This window comes from Nomascus leucogenys, chromosome 11 (genome assembly GCF_006542625.1).
Source record: "Nomascus leucogenys isolate Asia chromosome 11, Asia_NLE_v1, whole genome shotgun sequence".
In the NCBI taxonomy this organism is placed as follows: domain Eukaryota; kingdom Metazoa; phylum Chordata; class Mammalia; order Primates; family Hylobatidae; genus Nomascus; species Nomascus leucogenys.
The window spans coordinates 35,572,888-35,588,553 of NC_044391.1; the positions used below are offsets into that span (position 1 = coordinate 35,572,888).

A 15,666-nucleotide genomic window follows, 5' to 3' on the forward strand; every position below is an offset into this window, starting at 1 on the left:
TCTGTAACTTACTAATGAGATCCCAGCTGTTGGTAAAGATTTGAGTGTGGGTCAGTGGTTTCCCAAAGCACCTTCCAAAGTTCTGACTGCATAAACTAGGGAGCTTGGGGGAATAATTTAAGTGACCTACTATAAACATGAAGTTTTGCTTTAATTTGTTTTACTTTATTTTTTCCATCTTACACATATATGGATTTGTTAGTTTTTGCATAAATTTATTTTTTTCCCAAATGTTAGGTAAATCTTAGATTCCAGAAGAAACTAACTTTCCCTTCTGGCATATTGTTACCTACCCTACCTTGAGAGGCATTCACGCAGGGTAGTGAAAAGTATTCGAGGGAGTCAGAGCTGTATTCACTTCCTACTTTGAGCTGTGTGATCATGAGAAGATTATCATTAGCTCCAATAATAAAAAATAGCAACATTATATAATGTAAATAAATCACCTACGACATTGACTTTTTAATCCCTTTCATTTTATTATGTGGGAGTAGTGGTAAAAGCCCTGAGTAAAATAAGAGTCAATTAAGCTGATTAGAATACCTGAGTAAAATAAGGAAAGAGCAAAGGATGAAACAAACACTGCAAACCTAATAAACAAAAAATATAACATGAAAGCCATTGCTTCTGGTATAAAAATACTTGCATGTAAGCATCCCAAGTATTAGTACAGGTTATGAAAGTTACAAATTATAATTCTTAGATTAGGTAATGGTTTACAGAAATGGCCCAATAGTCATACCAGTTAGAATATAATCCACATGAGGCCAATGGACTTTGGCTGTTTTATTCATGGATGCTTGTTTAGCTCATAGGCATTCAATAAACATGCCGTAAATTTATTAAAGGATTCAAGAGATACACACTTTGGTACATCAGTGTTTCAGCACGTTTAATTTCAGTATTTCAGCTGAAACAAGTCATGGCAATTGTGATTCTGAATATGATCCAATTTTGCAAATAAATTGGAGCTGGTAAGACAGTAGTGAGTCTTACCATTGTCAGATAAACACATAGTTCAACTACTGACTTTAGATCTGATATTTTCCAAGGAAAAATGTTTTCAAATAAAAGGTGATGAGAACTTAGATTTCATGGGTTAAATGAAATTTACAGAGGTATTTTTGTCTATTTGTCAGAGCATTTTAAAATTAAGAGGTGTCATATAAAAATATTAATTTGTCACTTTCCTTGAGTAATAGGATAAATGGCAATGGCAGTCTAACTTTTTCATATAGCAACAATTTGCTTATCGTGAGTACCTATGGCCAGCTATAAACAAAGTATGCATTCTCCAATTGCAGTACAGTCCTCACCATCATCCACTGCCCACTTATGCAGTTTTACCCAGTGGATTTCACTCTTTATGTTACTCTTTTGGCCTCTTGAGGCATTTGATACGCAACTTTTCCTTTAACCTTTGATATTTAGGTCTCTTTAAAAGAACAAGCTTAGGCCAGACATTTATACTGTCTTTGTCTGTGTTCCCTCAAAAGTAGAGCCTGAGACAAGGACTTGGGAACTGCTAATTTATTTGGAAGATAAAACTAGGAAGCTAATGTAAGAAATAGAGAAAAGTGAGACAGAGAGGAAAAACAAGCCAATAAAGGGTACATTAATGAGTGAGTTACTAATGTGGACAATTTGGGCTCAGTCTCCCTGGGTGGATCATACCTTTGAATTGTCAGACCTAAAAGAATAGGGAGGCTGGGACATTTCTCAGGGATTCCCATCTCCAGTTGGTTGGGGGTTGAGCCAGGGGATATTACTTTGCTGCACTTCTGAGTTGAGCCTAGGTATGCCTTAGCCTGCTTGCTTCCTTGTAGGAGAGTGTTCTCAGGCACAGAAGTGGTCAGTGAGTAGGGAACTTTCCACAGCCGCAGGTAAACTCAGCTGGGGTCTGAGAGTTATGGCCCTCTGACAACTGTTCATGTCATGGAATTGCAAATCATCAATTTTTCAAAGCTTTGCATGGGCAAAAACAATTATTTCTACTTTCTAATTTAAAATTTATTTTTTCGATTATTGTAAATCTACTTGAATTGGAATGTAGGGTGAATAATGCCCTTAAGGAAATGTTAACTAATTAATTAATTTATTTATTGAGGCAGAGTCTCACTCTGTTGCCCAGGCTGGAGTGCTGTGGTGCGATCTTGGCTCATGGCAATCTCCGCCTCCTGGGTTCAAATGATTCTTGCTCCTCAGCCTTCCTGAGCTCAAGTGATCCACCCACCTAGGCCTCCCAAAGTGCTGGGATTACAGATATGAGCCACCGTGCCCAGCCTGGGAACATTATTTTACATAACTGCAATTCTGGAACATTCCTTAGGCTCTGATAATATACAAACTTTATGCCAATCTTCCATTGTAACAAAGCAAAAGCTGTACTCAGAAGACCATTAAATAGATCAATTAATTTCTTCCATATATATGGATAGCAATAGAATATCTAATAGTTAGAACTAACTCAGTTACAAGAGTGAAGGTCTTGGAATAGGAAAAATCTCAAGAACATGCCAAGCTTTCATTTTGCTGGCAACCTTTCTATGACTGTAGAAATTCTGATGTATGAACAAGACAAGAAATCTAGAAAGTTTTTATACTGTAAAATATTTGCAAAGAACTTTAATTTTTCCCTCTAAACACCTAGTAATTTACACATAAACTAGTTTACATTCATTAGCATTTGTCAGTACACTTTACTTCTGAAGCTTCAAACTGGAATATCAATCCAAATGCAAAAGTAGGGCTCTGACCCAGCTTGCAACGGCACCTTCATTAGCAACTCTGTTCAGTTATTGCTCCCACTGAAGCTGAACCTGTGAAATGAATGTACCAGAAAATGTGGAGCAGACATAACATAAACAATTTAACTTAAGAGGAGCACTCTAACCCTCTCATTTACAGCCATCTATATTATTTTGTTATACCTACAAACAAAAGAAAGTGCCTTAATTGTCCTGAGAATGGGGGAATACACATTATATTGCAAATTTTCCAATACTTAAACCCAGAATTAAATAAATCACCTGGAAAAATAAATTGAGATAGCTGTCTTCAGTGAAGTAGGTCTCATTACAACAGATGCTTTTACTTTTTCATTTTTTTCCCTGTTAGAATGACATCAATAAAAAGCTATGAACCAAACAATAAAATAAATCTTTCTCTCTCTCTCTCACCAATTTATCTATGTTAGAATCAAAGATAAGAACATATATGTACTGGGTTCTAGCAATCCAAATGCAGTAAGTGAGGATTAAACTATCCAAACATTTTAAGGATTAAGTGAGATGATATTTATTTTAAAGAGCATCAGTGTGTAGTCTGCTTGCCTAGAGCAGCAGTTCTGAACAGGAGATCTTACTTTAATATCTCCATATCGTAGTTTCCAATTGCTACTGTAACAAATTACCACTAATTTTATAGCTTAAATAATACAAATTTATTATTTTATAGCATTTCTGGTCAGAAGTCCAAAATGGGTGTCATTGAGTTAAAATCAAAGTATTGACAAGGCAGCATTTCTTTTTTAGGTTCTAGGGGAAAATCTGATTCTTTATCATTTGCAGCTTCTAAAGGCCTACTGCATTCCTTGGTTTGTGGTCTCTTTCACCATCTTCAAAGCCAGCAGTGTAGCATCTTCGAATCTCTCTCTGACACTGAGCTTCCTTTCTGCTTCCCTCTTTCACTTTAAAGGATCCTTGGCATGGATAATCCAGGATAATCTCTTTATTTTGAAGTCACAAGATTTGCATCCTTAATCCATTGCAACGTAAATTACCTATTGCCATGTACCATGGCATATTCACAGATTCTGAAGATTGGGATGTGGACTTCTTTTGGGGTCCATTATTCTGCCTACCACCTTTCAGCATTCCTTGGAGAATCAAAGACAGCTGTCCATGACTCTCCACCCCACTAGCATGCAGATCCTAAACTGGCCCAGTGATTGCCACTGTGAGTTACAGTGTGCCATACTGGTTATTGAATCAGCTGAAAAGTTAGAAATGTTTAGCTGTTGCATCAGGAAAGTGGCATGAGGTAAAAAGGACATCAGGATGAAGTGTATGTTTCTTCGGCCAAAGTTTATAAAGAATAATAAAAATACTTTTATAATGCTGACATAAATTTATTATGCTTTCCTCAGTATAGATGGTTTGTTTTTTCTTTTTATATCTGAAACAAATAATATATTTTATTGCAACCCAGAAGTATTTTTTGGCAGCTGTCAGTTATTCATTCAAAAATGATTGGATATGTAATATGAGATTGCCTGAGGGGAATAATAGTGAATGGGACCCAGGGCTGGCTTTCAAGTGACTCACCAGTTCAATAAAAGGATAAAACAAGTAATCATTTAAAATACAGAAGAAGAAGAACTTTAGTATGGGTGTCAGGAGGTCTTAAGGGAGTGCAAAAGAGACTCACTAGAAAGAGTCAACATAATCTCTGCTGGGTCACAGTAGTTCCAGATATTCTTCCAAAGAAAGTGAACCAGTCTTTGAGGAAGGGGATGTGGCAGTGAGTATAAAACTTGCAAAAGTGCACAATCATGAAAGAACATGGGTGAAATGCAAGTGCAACAGCATCACTGTAGCTAAGTACATGGGGATAAAAGGGGAGCGGGCACAGGAAAGGTTGACAAGGTCCAGCTCACGAACATCCTTGCTTACTTGAGGACCCTGGACTTTTATCATATAAAAAATGGTGATCTAATAAGGGAGATTACCTATTTGTAAAAAAATACAATTGGCATTGTAGAAGAAGAATGATAGTAGGGATAAAGAAGACTTTATGCTGTTGATAGAACTAGAATGACTATGACTATGACTACTGTCACTAAAGATATGACTTGAATGCTTGCCAGCAGAAAATAATTTTGAAAATTATATCCATTTAATCCTCACAACAACTCTCAAACAGGTGCTATACTTATCCTTATTTGAACAGATGAGAAAACTATAGTTGAGAGAGATTTAGTAACTTTCCCCGGACACACATTCTGTAAAAATGAGCAGCTGGGGTACAGGTTTACACCGCTGTCCCCAGGACCCTCTTACAGCCCCCACAGGCTGACTTACCTTGAAGTCCTCAGGCTGAAGCTACCAGTTCCCTCATTTGCATAGGTCCTTTCCCAAACTTGATGAATTCAAGTAGGGAGCAAGAACCCAGTCAGTCACATGGCAGAGTCACAGACTGCTGCCCCACTATGGGGGCCACCATATCCGCCAGGACCATATCCACCAGACAATATCCACCATATCCACCAGCCACTATATCCGCCAGACAATACTCTGAATATCCTAGATGAGCATCTCCACCAGTCTTGACTCCAACAAGGAAGATCACAAAGAGATGGTACTATAACCCGTGCTTACTGGGCATTTTGACCCCAGCCACCTGTTCTCCTGGCCCTGTGAAAACCTGAATGAGCTGGACCATGACCAGCAAGGTCAAAGGTCCAGAATTCTCATAGGCATCACCTGGGCAAGACACTGTAAAGGAATTACTGTTGTGACATTACCAACAGAAATTAGGAAGCCAAAATAAATTTCTAAACTATCAATTTAAAATCTTTTTAGCCATTCTAGAGAAAAGATTGAGTTATATTTATATCTTCTCGGTAGAAGAATATTATAAAATTGTTGTCTACAAAGAGAGGATCAAAGATGCAGCCAAAAATACAGGAAAAATTATGGAAATGGGTCAGGTATTAGTTTTCTTTCTAAATATCTATTTTGCCTTGTAATTTTATATTCCTTTTCTTAGTGAGATCTCCCTAAATGTGGGAGCTTCAGGACCCACAAAAATTGGATCCACCCCTGCCTACAGCTATAATTTATGCAGGAAATGATGAAGGTCTGAACAAAGGTGTCCACCAATGGAGGTGGTGAAAAGGAATGGACTTGACAAATATTAGGGTGACAGGTAGAGTGGATGGGACTCATAGGAATGGCAATCTAGAAGAACGAGTGGTTGAGGATTTTCCTGGGATTCTAACTTAAAAAACTAGGTAGGTACTGACTGGTGAAATTCACTGGAAAAGTTACACAGGTGGTAGAACAGGTTAATGTTGGGAGGTGAGATGAATTTCATTTGGAAGATTTTAATCTAATATGCCTGTGAGATATTTAAGTAAAGCTGTAGGAATAGCCAGTAAAATTATCAGCTGAGTTCAGAAAAGGTTGGATTGGAGATATAAATTTGGAAGTCCTAGGCATATAGGTATATTCAAATCCATGGATAAGGAAATGTATATATAATTTTTAAAAAAGAGAGATGGTTGAAAAAAGCATTACTAAACTGATAGGTCAATGAGCCAGGGCTAAAATCTGAAGTATTCAATAGCCTACATTAGTGGTCCCCAACCTTTTTAGCACCAGGGACAGCTTTTGTGGAAGACAATTTTCTCCGTGAATGGGGGGTGGGAGCAGTGTGTAGTTTCTGAATGAAACTATTCTGCCTCAGATCATCAGACATTAGATTCTTATAAGGAATGTGCAACCTACATCCCTCCTATGTGCAGTTCACAATAGGGTTTGCGCTCCTGTGAGAATCTAATGCCACCACTGATCTGACAGGAGGTGGAGCTCAGGCAGTAATGCTTGCTTGCCCGCTGCTCACCTCCTGCTGTTCAGCTTGGATCCTAATAGGCCATGGACTGATACCGATCCATGGCCCCAGGGTTGGGGACCCCTGGCCTACATAACAATATGAATGAATTTATGAATCAAAAGTGTTTTTATTTTTTTAATTCTCAAAAGAAAATTATCTATTCATCTAGCCTTCTATCCATTGATCTGTTTCTCAAATGATATACATTTTATCATTTGAGTGCAAGTAATCCATCAAATCATTGTAATGATTTTAAAATTACTTGTTAAAATACAGAAGTTGCTGATGTGATCTTTTATTTGATGTGGTTATTGCCAGATGAGTACCACTTGCCTCTGAGCTGTGTTTTGACATTAAAAAACATCACCAGCAACTTCTCTATTAAATTGATAGTCATTAGGTTATTCCGAGTTTCAATAATGTCCTTTTAACATCAGTGATATTGTTCATGGTTTTGAATCTTCTTGTGGCAATTGCCGTATTAGTAACAATTGAATCAATTTTTTCTACTCATACTATGAGATGAGAATTTTATTGTTTAATATTTCTATTACGAGTTAAGTAATAAATATAGTTTATTATCATGTTACATTTAACCTAATCTTTCAGGCCAGGTGAAAGATGAGTGTATCATGGTGATTATGAAAAGAAGATCCATTGTTGCTTTTCCGGGCTCCATTACTGACTCTGTCAGAGAAGGGTTTTTCTTTTTTTAGTTTTAATTTTTTAATTGACCAAGAATAATTGTACATATTCATGGGGTACATAGTGATGTTTTGATACATATAATGTATAGTGATCAGATCAGTGTAATTAGCATATCCATCATCTCAAACATTATTTGTGTAGGAAATATTTAATATCCTCTGTCGAGCTATCTGAATGTACATAATATATCATTGTTAGCTATAGTCATCCTACAGTGGTATAGAACACTGGAACTTATTCCCTTTATCTAGCTGTAATTTTGTATCCTTTAACAAATCTCTCCCCCTATCGCTCCCTTCTCAGCATATCTAGTATCCTCTGTTCTACTTTTTACTTCTATCAGATTAACCAGAAGTTCTAAGTGATGTCTGTGGACCTCAATTTTCTAATGTGTGAAATGCAAATGGTGTTGATAATTATAGAACTCCAGTGAGTTCATTTATGTGTAGAATCATGCCTGGAACAAAGCAAGCACTATATAAACATCGGCTTCTACTTTTATTACTAAAATTAACATTGTCAATGCCTGTGATGAGTGAGGTTTTGGTGGGTTTCAACAAACTTGTCCACTGAAGTGGAGGGGTAATTTGTCAGGATAGCGCAATATAGGATACCTATGAGGGGCCCACCCCTGATTCCATAGTGCTCCACTGGCCTTCTCTATCCACTGCAGCCTCCTTTTTGTAGCTCAATGGCCCTGCTTATGCCACAGTGGCCTCTCCTTACTGCCCGCCCTCCTACTTTTCCAGCCTCTCCTCTGTTTTTGCACAGTCTAAAGTCCATGAAGTCCATGGATTCTGCAATTTCTACCAGAGCCCTTGAGAGGGCAGCTATGGAGAAATGCTGGCTGGCAGGGTGAAGCCTACTGATGCCCTTGCTGGTGTCTGACCAGGGGCAAATAAGAAAGACACCAGTGTGTGGGAGCCATGGAGGTGTAATGGGCTATAGACAGGGCCTTCCAGGCCTGGGTGTGTGGTATAGCAGGAACAAGGGGAGCTTTCTGGATCCCTGCTGGGTGGGTTAGTGGGAGGAAAGACTGGCAAAAGCAATACCAATGATGTGGGGCTTCTGAGATCTGACAGGCCTGAGCACCAATCAACTATTATAGGTCCTGGTGTTTTCCATAGAGAGGTGAGTCTCAGGAATGTCAGAGGTTAAGATGCGCACTCATTGCAGACTTTGAGTGTTGACAATGAAATTTGGATAAAACTAATTTGGGCTTGAAGGATGATGTGTGGGGTGGAGGGAGAAGCACAGAGAAGAATATGAATACAAATTTAATGGAGACTTCAAGAAAGGCATGCCTTTGGACAGTGGCCATGGATTCTGGTGATGTGTCTCATGATGACATTATATTACTTAAATTCTCAAAATGCTATGAAGTTGTACAACTGTAGAATTCTCTTCGTGGTCTAATAACATTTGCTCAGATTTAGAGATTGTAGGAGGTTATTCTGACATATATGTCTATGTCCAGATAATTTTGTGAGGCAATTAGTTTAGGGAGAGTCTAATGCTACATACCTAACCTGAACATACAACGACAAGTTTTTGAAACTGAAGATGACTACTAGCTTTCTAACAGATAGACACCAACCATTTGTCAACTGTTTTTACAGAACAGAATAAGATCTTCTGTGCAATGGATTTTTATTGTCCTGCTATACCACACACCCAGGCCTGGCATATTAATGTCTACATGCCAGAACTGCTCTAAATTATTTGATGTATTAATTTATTTAATTTTCAATACATATTGCAACTTCACAGTTGAGAAAACTGAGGCTCAGGGATCATAAATGACTGGCCCGAGGTCACACAGCAAGTGAGCAGCAGATCCAAGAGTTGTACTCAGGTCTGGCACCAGAGCCCTCATGCTGAAACATGTCAGTATGCTGCCCTCAACTGCGAAGCTGAGAAGGCATTGGGAGACGCACCATGGGGTGGTCTTCGACCTTTTCACAAAATGTTGAAAGAAACTTTTGTGAGACTGTAAAGTCCCATCTTTTTTTGAGTTGAGTGGCAAAAAAGATGTAGAAGCACTACATGCTACTTGAAGGTGGAAGATCTTAAAAATGCAGCTACAGTAGAAAAAATATACACACTAGGCAATCTTTTTTTTTTTTTTTTTTTTTTTTTTGAGCAGAGTCTCACTCTGTCACTCAGGCTGGAGTGCAGTGGTATGATCTTGGCTCACTGCAACCTCTGCGTCCCAAGTTCAAACGATTCTTGTGCCTCAGCCTCCTGAGTAGCTGGGACTATAGGCACGTGCCACCACACCTGGCTGATTTTTTGTATTTTTAGTAGAGACAGGGTTTCACCACGTTGGCCAGGCTGGTCTCAAACTCCCGACCTTGTGATCCGCCCGCCTCGGCCTCTCAAAGTGCTGGGATTACAGGCGTGAGCCACTGCGCCTGGCCAACACTGGGCAGTCTTTCAGCTCAAACATGGTTTCTAATTTTTCAACCAATATATTATCAAGTCCTTGGTAATTTAAGGATTATTATTACCAATACTATTTTAAACAGAAATGTTTTTCTGAGATCAACTGACTTCAAGGAATGAATGTTTGGATACAAATATGGAGTAAAAGAGAGAGAGCTTTTTGGACCAGCTAGTGACTCTGCCACCAGTTGCAATTTGTTGGAAAGATTTAATATTCTATTATACATTTTTAACATATTATTTTATATGTATTTTTAATACTTAATTTTTTTAAAAAACTTAGCATCAACATTTTACAATTAGTGTTCTCTAGTTAGTTTCATGAGCTTCAGAGTTTATGAAGTCACTTACATTCACAGAATATAATCTAATCAAACTCCCTGGAAATGGAGAATGGGCAGATATTCCTTTCAGAGTTCAAGCCAAAACACCTGGGAATTATTTATTTATTTTTTCATTTTTTTCTCTTCCAGAATGTAAAATTAATTTTCTAATTTGAGGGGTTTGTGTTATTCTTTCTCCTTCCCTCTCTTACTTGCTTCCTTGCCTCTTTCTTGTACTTTCTTCTTCTCTTGTTCCTTGTTGAGCTAATAGTTTTAAGTATAAGCATTATCCAAATCATTCATCTGTAAATTCCCTTTTTTATGAGATGAGTCAGTGTAGAATTTAGGACTTGTTTTCTGTTTCCCTGCTCCCATTCGCCTTCTCTTATTATGAATTTCCTTAATTTGACTTCTTTCCTCATGTAAAGTTTTAGCTTTTCAAAAAGTCACTTGCAGATTTACTTTCTCTAAAGGCCTTTTCAAATTTATTCACCAAATCATCTTTTCCTCCTTTGAATATGTCGTATCATATTTTACTTACCTTCATTCTTCCCTTATCCAATTGTGTAATATGGTCATCTGTTTACTTAATTCTTCTAAAAGATTCAAAGGTGTTTAGAGAAGAAATTGTTTCCTTAAACATCTTTTAATTGCTGCAGCCCCTTTGCATAATATGTTTAACCTAGTCAATGCCCAAGAGATATTTGTTGAAGTCTGTTACACAAAATAAAATAAGAAATTGGTTTCATCCAGAAAATTCAACTTGAGTTCCCACAGTTACATCATTCAGGTTGTTGGCTTACTTGGAATCTAAAATTGCTGGAATAATATGCACAGCAGCAACTTGGGGCCCAAAGCACCACAGATTGGAATAATTTGGTTCTTAATTGCCTATAATTCAGTCCCTAATTACTCCCTGACAAAAGGTAAGGTGTCTGGCCTCATATCCCTAGTGGATATATTCAGTGGGGTAGATGGATTGTTGAGCTGCTGGAGGAGTTCATGTAAGAGACAAAATCTGTCCAAAATGGCAGTAAGAAATGACACTGAACTGAGTGGTTAACATTTTTATTTCAAAAAGCAGGATATTGTATATATCATTTCTGAGAAAATAATTAAGGTACTATAATTAAATGAGTTCCATGTTTTTAAACACAATAAGGTTATACAGAATCTCTCAAATGTGAGTTTACTCAAACTTTATTTAAATACAGCAGAATTTAATTGGGAGTTTTAAGTGGTGATTTCTGCCTCTCACAAAATAAAAGCTCTTTTACAGGGTTTTATTTATTTTCTTAAAGTTTACAGCTTTAATATATGTTACAAGGGTTTAATCTTTTAATAGAGATATTATTCAGTTATTTGAATAATAACGGAGAATATGATTCAATATTATTCAATTATTATTTAATTATTCGGTATTGAATAATCCTTTGGGGGTTATATGTGACATGAAAAGTACATTTTCCTTTTTTTTTTTTTTTTGAGACAGATTCTGGCTCTGTCACCCAGGCTGGAGTGCAGTGGTGCAATCTCGGCTCACTGCAACCACAGCCTCCCGGTTTCAAGCAATTCTTCTGCCTCAGCCTCCCGAGTAGCTGGGATTACAGGCATGCGCCACCATGCCTGGCTAATTTTTGTATTTTTAGTAGAGACACGGTTTCACCATATTGGCCAGGCTAATCTCGAACTCCTGACCTTGTGATCTGCCTGCCTCGGTCTCCCAAAGTGCTGGGATTACAGGCATGAGCCATTGCGCCTGGCCACATTTTCCTTTTTATAACCAATGAACAACAAACTAACATTGACACAAAAAGGAAAAGAATGATCTCAAAATCTTGTCTCATTCAAGGAGAATACAGTGTGAGATTCAAGGAGAATACAGTGTGAGATTCAAAACATATTCTTCCCTGAAAAATTGCAACTACTTCCCATACATCTAAAAAACGAAAACAAAATAAAATGTGGAGACACGTATGTGATTCATTAGCCCTCAGTGGATTTAAATTTCCATCTGCAGTAGACTACGCTAAACATCTGAGCCTTTTGTTTTATTCTGGCTATGATCACATGAACCTGTTTTAAATAAAATAAAAACTGTTTTAAAATGTTAATTTTTAAACTTCCTACAAGATATCTCCTTCCACCACAATAAATTGACCAGCATTTTCACATGAAATACATGGTGTACACATGGAAGTGGAAAAAATAAATTTATGTCTTTTAAACTTTCTGGTTCTATGTAGATACCTCCCTTCCTATTTCTTAGAAGTGTGGATATCGAGGTTTACTCCGAAATCTCTCTCTGGAATCTCATCAACTCAGTGCCTAGCAATGTTTAGCAGAGTGCATGTCTGTTTTCCCTCTTTGTTTCTGACTGCTGTTAAGTCCAGCATTAATTTACATTTAAGAATTTCATCCACTTAAAACTTTGTTTCCTATATTAAAAGAGGGCGACTCAATAGCTGAAAATTTATCTGCACACATAGAAGTTTCCATCTTGTAAAGCTAACATTCATCATTCAATATTTTAATATACTATAGAATTTTCCTTAAACTATATATTTTTCATATGAAGCTGTCATAAAACTGATGAGAATATCTTCCCTGATTTCAAACCCATCAAGTTACGTTTTTAAAAACTACTTTCCAAACCCCAGGGGCAGTATACTTGAAGGGGCAAGTACATCAGTGTATTTAGAAAATGAGTTGAGAAAAGTCAAATTGGATTCATATTTGAACATTTATTATTGGTACCAAAGAATCCATCTGACTGAAAATGTAACCACTATTAGCACTAATTGTAGTTATACAGCTACATTGAAGTGAAGCTGCGTCCCATTATTTCAATTATTGAAATCTTACAAGCAGGTTGTTTAATTTGTCTCATCCCACTGTCTATCCAACAGCTTTCTACTGCACAGATTGTTAAGAATGATTCACAAACTGTTGCTGCCTTCAAACTATATACTATAAAAGGTAGCCAAGACGTAATTGCATGTTGTAGCGAACATAAAATAATTTGTGGCTTCAAAATACGTTTTTGACACAAAGCCTGCCTGCCCATTGTAGAAAATTTTGTCAATTCATGTGAAAATATTTATTACCTGTAACCATAGATACAAAAAAATCAATGTGTGTGTTATGTAACATTATGTCAGTAATGTACTTGTTACTGTTTTGAGATTTCTTTTGGTCTAGATTACTGTTCTGCCAAACAACTTTTTTTATTTTTTATTATACCAGGGCAAGCGATTGCTGTACTAAATTTGCAATTGTAATCATAATTTTCCTGGGGATGCTAAATTATGTCTTAATTTCATTCAAAAGCTTTTATTTTTAAAGTAATTAAGCTTATTGTTGATTGATATTTACCGTCCAGTGTTCCAGGAACACTAAAAGAATACACTTTATACGTAATCTTCCATTATAGCACATTGCTTGAGAGCAGCTATTTGATATAACGGCATTCAGTTGAGTTTTCAAACCAAAGAACTAAAATTATAGCAATTTCACTTGAAATCCATAAATCCATGCACAGGACTGTGTTCAACAGAATCACTAAAAGCTATTTGTTATTCAAAGATGAATGAATCAATAACAAAATAGAACTGATAAATCATTAGCACTTTAATGCAGAGTGGAGAGAAACTAATAAATCATGCAGTTCAAGCACTCGTTTTCCTTATGGCATGTTTGAAAACATAAAACATGCAATGATGAGATGCAGGTCAATATGAATGAACAATATTACAAGACTGCTCAGAAGCATTTCATTTTACATCATAGGCTTAATGAAACACTAAAAGAAAAGTACTGTTCCATGATTTCTTTAAACAATCAGAGACTCCAACTATGCCATGAACACCTTCAACAGTGATCTAGGCTGTTGTTTCCAAATAAACATTTGAAATGTCATAAAGATGGGAGTGGAGTAGGTGAGGAGGAGGGAGCTAATTGCATGCATGATTCACTTCCAAGAGCTCAGTATTATTACAGGTACCCATTTATACTAGAAAGAAACTGATAGAATAATTTACTTCCTTCAAGTGTACTTAACTGATCCATGAAAAATTACACCTATATTTATAAATGACTAAAAAAAGCAAGAAATCATCTATTGAACTTTGATTGTGTTGTCTGGCTTATTGTCTGTGAAAGGTGAGAATTTTAATCATAATTAATGGGTAACTCACTCTCCAGCATTTTAGTTATCACAAAATTAATCACAGGAACCATAAATTTGCTCCACAATGCTTAATTAATTATGCATTAACCCATTTCTCTCAAGCATCTTTTTCTGAATCTTTGGTGGGAAACACATTGATTAGGCACATAGTTTAAAACATCTATTTCGTTATTGGTGTGGTTATGAATTCTCTCCTAGATTCTCATGCAGAAAGGAACAAGGCTTGCCATATTACCACACTTGACTGTCAAGTAACATGTTTTCACTTATTTCTGGAATTAAACAGAAAACTAAACAAAATAAAAACCGGGTTCTATTTTTCAGCAAGAGAAAACCTTATACCTGATATTTTTGTTTCCGCTCAGAAGAGTTAAGATGTTGAAGAGAAACTATGTATATATAGCAAGGTATTGTAGTCAACTATTTAATAAAATCTTTGAATTAAAAGTTTCTCCTCAAGTCATAGGTCATTGATACACTGATTCTAAAAGGGAAACGTATAGCAATCTGCAATTATGATCATTGTAGCGTTACTGATTAGTGCTTCGTAATAATTGGAATCACACTGAGAATTACGTTTCCCATGGTATTTCCTTTTTCATGTTTCACAGGTTTTTCTCACAGGTTAGTAAATGGAAATTGAGGAAGAGATGGGTGGGAGATTTAAAAATCTATGGGAATGCATGCAACAAAAATATGCAGTATCACTTCGGGTAAACTTCTGCTTTCTTCATGCAAAGATGCCTATAAAAACGGAGACAATAAATTTTCTAATAGCTGAATTTTACATTAGCTTAGTAACAAAAACTGTTAAACCACTTCCATGATTTTGCATGAGCAGGAGACTTGAAATGGTTCAAAGAAAGATTTCCAGCATGTGTTCCATGGCCCAATTATGCTAATTCAATTTCTAAGAATGAAACAATACAGGATTATTCCTTGCTTCGGTTTCTTGTCCTTTTGACGAGGGAGCAGAATAAACCGGTTTTTGGAGGAGGGCCCATCAGCATTGGGGCTTGGTTCTTGTGTGTAATTTTTATCTAGAAAAAAAGAGAGAGAAAGAGAGAGAGAGAGAGTAGAGTAATCTCCAGATACAATACCAATTTGTGAAACTCTCTGTTAAGGTTAATAATATTTCATGAGTGACTGAAACACCACAAGTGTAAAATGTAATTTCAGAGTTTCTATTATTTCAAAAATGTTTTTAAGGGAGATAGGGATATGTACTTAAATAATATCCCAATACTCAGGATAATAATTTTAAAAATTATCTGAAGTCGCATTTTAAATAGTATGTTACCTCTAACCTCACTTGTAGTAATATTCCAGAACTGCTTGCTTAGGTTACATGATTATTCAGTATTATTTCTTGACCATTAGTTACGT

The 15,666-nt window shown here is 36.5% G+C and overlaps 1 protein-coding gene across 13 annotated transcripts in view; it reads right to left on the reverse strand.

Annotated features, from left to right (window-relative positions):
- Nucleotides 1-11,143: 11,143 nt before the first annotated feature.
- The window catches only part of DGKB (diacylglycerol kinase beta), a 799,601-nt gene continuing 795,078 nt past the window's right edge, over nucleotides 11,144-15,666 (reverse strand). For 12 of the 13 annotated variants that reach the window (XM_030822175.1, XM_030822171.1, XM_030822169.1 and 9 more), the window contains one exon: nucleotides 11,144-15,320. In XM_030822175.1, the coding sequence (XP_030678035.1) occupies nucleotides 15,213-15,320 (108 nt within the window). In that variant the 3' untranslated portion in view covers nucleotides 11,144-15,212. The remainder of the gene's footprint in view (nucleotides 15,321-15,666) is intronic. The other variant, XM_030822166.1, reaches the window with a different exon arrangement.